Genomic DNA, 2651 nt, shown 5'->3' with positions numbered 1-2651 from the left:
GTTTGCTGTGGGCAAGTTCTTCGCTTCCTCTGGTTTGTTTGTCTGGAAACATCTTTATTCCGGCCTCAGAGCTGGGGGGTAGTTTTGCTGGGGGGCGGGCGGGGAACAGCAGCTTGGCGATTTCCCCTTATTTTCTTCTCAGTTTTGAAAAACATAATTCGTCGCCTTCTGGCTTCCATGCAGTCGGCTGTGGGGGTCACTGCCTGACGATCATCTTTTTCTCTTGCCGCTTTTGAGGCGTTGACCTTGCCTTTGGCCTTCTTTTTAAGAGTCAGCAGGAAAGTTTATTAGAAGAGGGATCGCACTCCACAGACAGAGTGAGGTCTCCTCTCAGAGGCAGAGCAGAGAGGGACAGCGAGCGGGGAGCCTTGGGCCGTCTGCGCCGCCCCGTGACGTGGCCAGAGGTAGACGGCCCTGTGTCCGCGCTGCTCGGGGCCGGCCGGGCTCCTCGAGCATGTGCTTCGCTGTTTCCGGCGGCGCGGTTCTCGGGTGCGACCTCCACGTCCGCGCGGTCTCTCTCTGGTCCCGGGGTCAGTGTTACCGTCTTTCAGTCCTGCCCGGATCCGCTGCTTTTCCATGTTCCTCTTTCTGTCTGACTGTGCTGTGCTCGCGATTCCCTCCTCTGGCCCATTTTCTGTTTACTAATTCTTCAGTTTCAGTTTTTAACTTATTTTTATGTCCTCGACCTTCTAACGAGTCATTTGTAGAGGTCATCATCCTGAGCTGGAGTTTCCCAGCTCAGCTTTTCTGTGGAGGTGGCGGGCATGGCCGCGGTGCAGCCCGTTACTTCTGTCCTTGCGAGGTGGCCTCCTGGACTCGGTCCCGTTGTCTCGTCGACTCGTGCCCCCAGTTTTCTGGGACTGTAGGATGCACATCATGTTTGAAGAACGATTCGCAGGACGCGTTCCAGACCTCGGGTGGCGTCTTGTTTGCCTTGGCCTGTCAGGCGCCTTTGGGGGTTGCGAGCCAGGGTCATCTCTGTCCACATTCCCGGAACGGGGTGTCCCGAAGCCCTCGGCCAGGTGAGAGGTGGCGAGTCAGAGCTCCAGCTTTGGCCGGCCCGCGGCTGCTTCTGGCCTCCCTGGTCCCATGGGGGCTGCAGGGCCACGGAGGTGATGGCCAGGTCCCCCGCACTGTGTGCTCTCAGCGTGAAAGAAGCTCCAAGTGGCGGGCTTTGTCCCTCCAGCGCCCCTGCCTCCTGGTGACCCCCCGCGTGCTTGTCAGCGCTTCGATGCTTTCGGGAGGTGACTTGCACACCTGGTCTGTGCTTTCCGTGGACTGGGGAGTGGATCGGCCTGAGTCCCCCGCTCTGTGCTGCCCCTGACGTGCCTCCGTCTGCCCACCTGTTTTTGTCGCTGGCGCAGCCACCACACCAGTGTCCACATTCCAGTCTCGGTCGTTCGGTCGTCTGGAACCACCGGCCTCTGCTCAGGAGGCCACCGTTCTGTGCCCGTTTCCGCACATGAAGGTGACACACACCCGAGAGTTGCTGTAAAATCAGAAACTGGTTCTGTGGTCAGAGCCGGGACACAGGCCGCGAGGGCGAGGCCCGGTCAGGCAGAGCCCTTGGCGAGGCTTTCGCCTTGGGACCCGGGCTCCTGTGCAGGATGCGGAGCTGGTGTCTGCAGGCCTTGGCGCCACGCTGCCAGGACCGGGCGGCCGTGGCGAGGCTCAGGGACTCAAGCCCCACCTGCAGAGAAGGGCGGCAGGGCCCTGGGCGGGTCCCCGGCCGTCGGCAGCCTCGGTTTCCCACCTGGGAGACGGGCAGGGTGACCGCGTGCATGGCACCTGCCCACCTCTGGTGCTAGTGAGAGCCACGGGCACGGGCGTGAGCCCCCGGGTCGCATGTGCCGTTCCCCACAGTGCTGCCAGGCCCTGGTCTCTCACCGTGTGGACCACTCCCTGCGGGACGAAGATGGGTACACGGCGGCGGACCTGGCCGAGTACCACGGACACCAGGACTGCGCCCAGTACCTGCGGGAAACGGCCAGGCAGGTGAGCCTCGCGCTTTCCCACCTTCCCGGGGTCCGGGGTGACAGGGCCCCGTGCTGCCCTGACGGCCCCGTGGGCTGGAGGGCTTATTGTGCACACCACGTCAGTTGTAGGACAAAGGGCCTGGGCCGGGGCTATCTGACTGGGGCTGAGATGGCCTGTGGCAGGGGCTGTGACAGGCGCCGGGGCTGTGATGGGCTATCAGACTGAGACCACCCAGGGGTGGGAGCAGGGCCCCAGGTCCTTGGCGAGGCGACCCTGCCGAGACCTGGCCAGCTCCGTGTAGCCCTGAAGGCAGCAGGATGCAGATCTGCTCTGCCATCCCAGCTGGCCTTGTCCCCGTCTGTCCTGCTGGCCCCAGTCCCCAGCACACGACAGGCTACGAGTAGCCGGGCTGGTGAGCAAATGCATGGTTGGGGGGGCGGATGGACAGACGGACGAGTGAGTGGGTGGAGGTAGCGGTCTGGCCAGCGTGGGACCAGGCTCCCCCGGGGCCTCCCCCCATTCCAGGCCTGAGGCTCTCACTGTGACAAACAGCCCCCACCCGTCCGTCCTCTCAGTGGCCACCCACTCAGAACGTCTCTGGGGGGTCGGCCCCCACTTTCCCGTGACGACACTGAGGCCCGGCGAGGTGAGGTGCCCCACGCCGAGCATCACCG

General features: G+C 63.5%; 1 protein-coding gene across 1 annotated transcript in view; it reads left to right on the top strand.

Annotated features, from left to right (window-relative positions):
• Window positions 1-2651, top strand: part of ESPNL (espin like) — a gene marked incomplete at its 3' end in the record, with an annotated part of 19549 nt that overhangs the window by 7556 nt on the left and 9342 nt on the right. Inside the window, exon 5 of the mRNA XM_011385257.1 lies at window positions 1864-1995. Coding sequence (XP_011383559.1) covers window positions 1864-1995 — 132 coding nt within the window. The remainder of the gene's footprint in view (window positions 1-1863; window positions 1996-2651) is intronic.

The sequence above is a fragment of the Pteropus vampyrus genome, unplaced genomic scaffold (assembly GCF_000151845.1).
Source record: "Pteropus vampyrus isolate Shadow unplaced genomic scaffold, Pvam_2.0 Scaffold678, whole genome shotgun sequence".
Lineage (NCBI taxonomy): Eukaryota > Metazoa > Chordata > Mammalia > Chiroptera > Pteropodidae > Pteropus > Pteropus vampyrus.
Note: the sequence above shows the minus strand (reverse complement) of the source record. Positions and strands in the feature narration are given on the sequence as shown.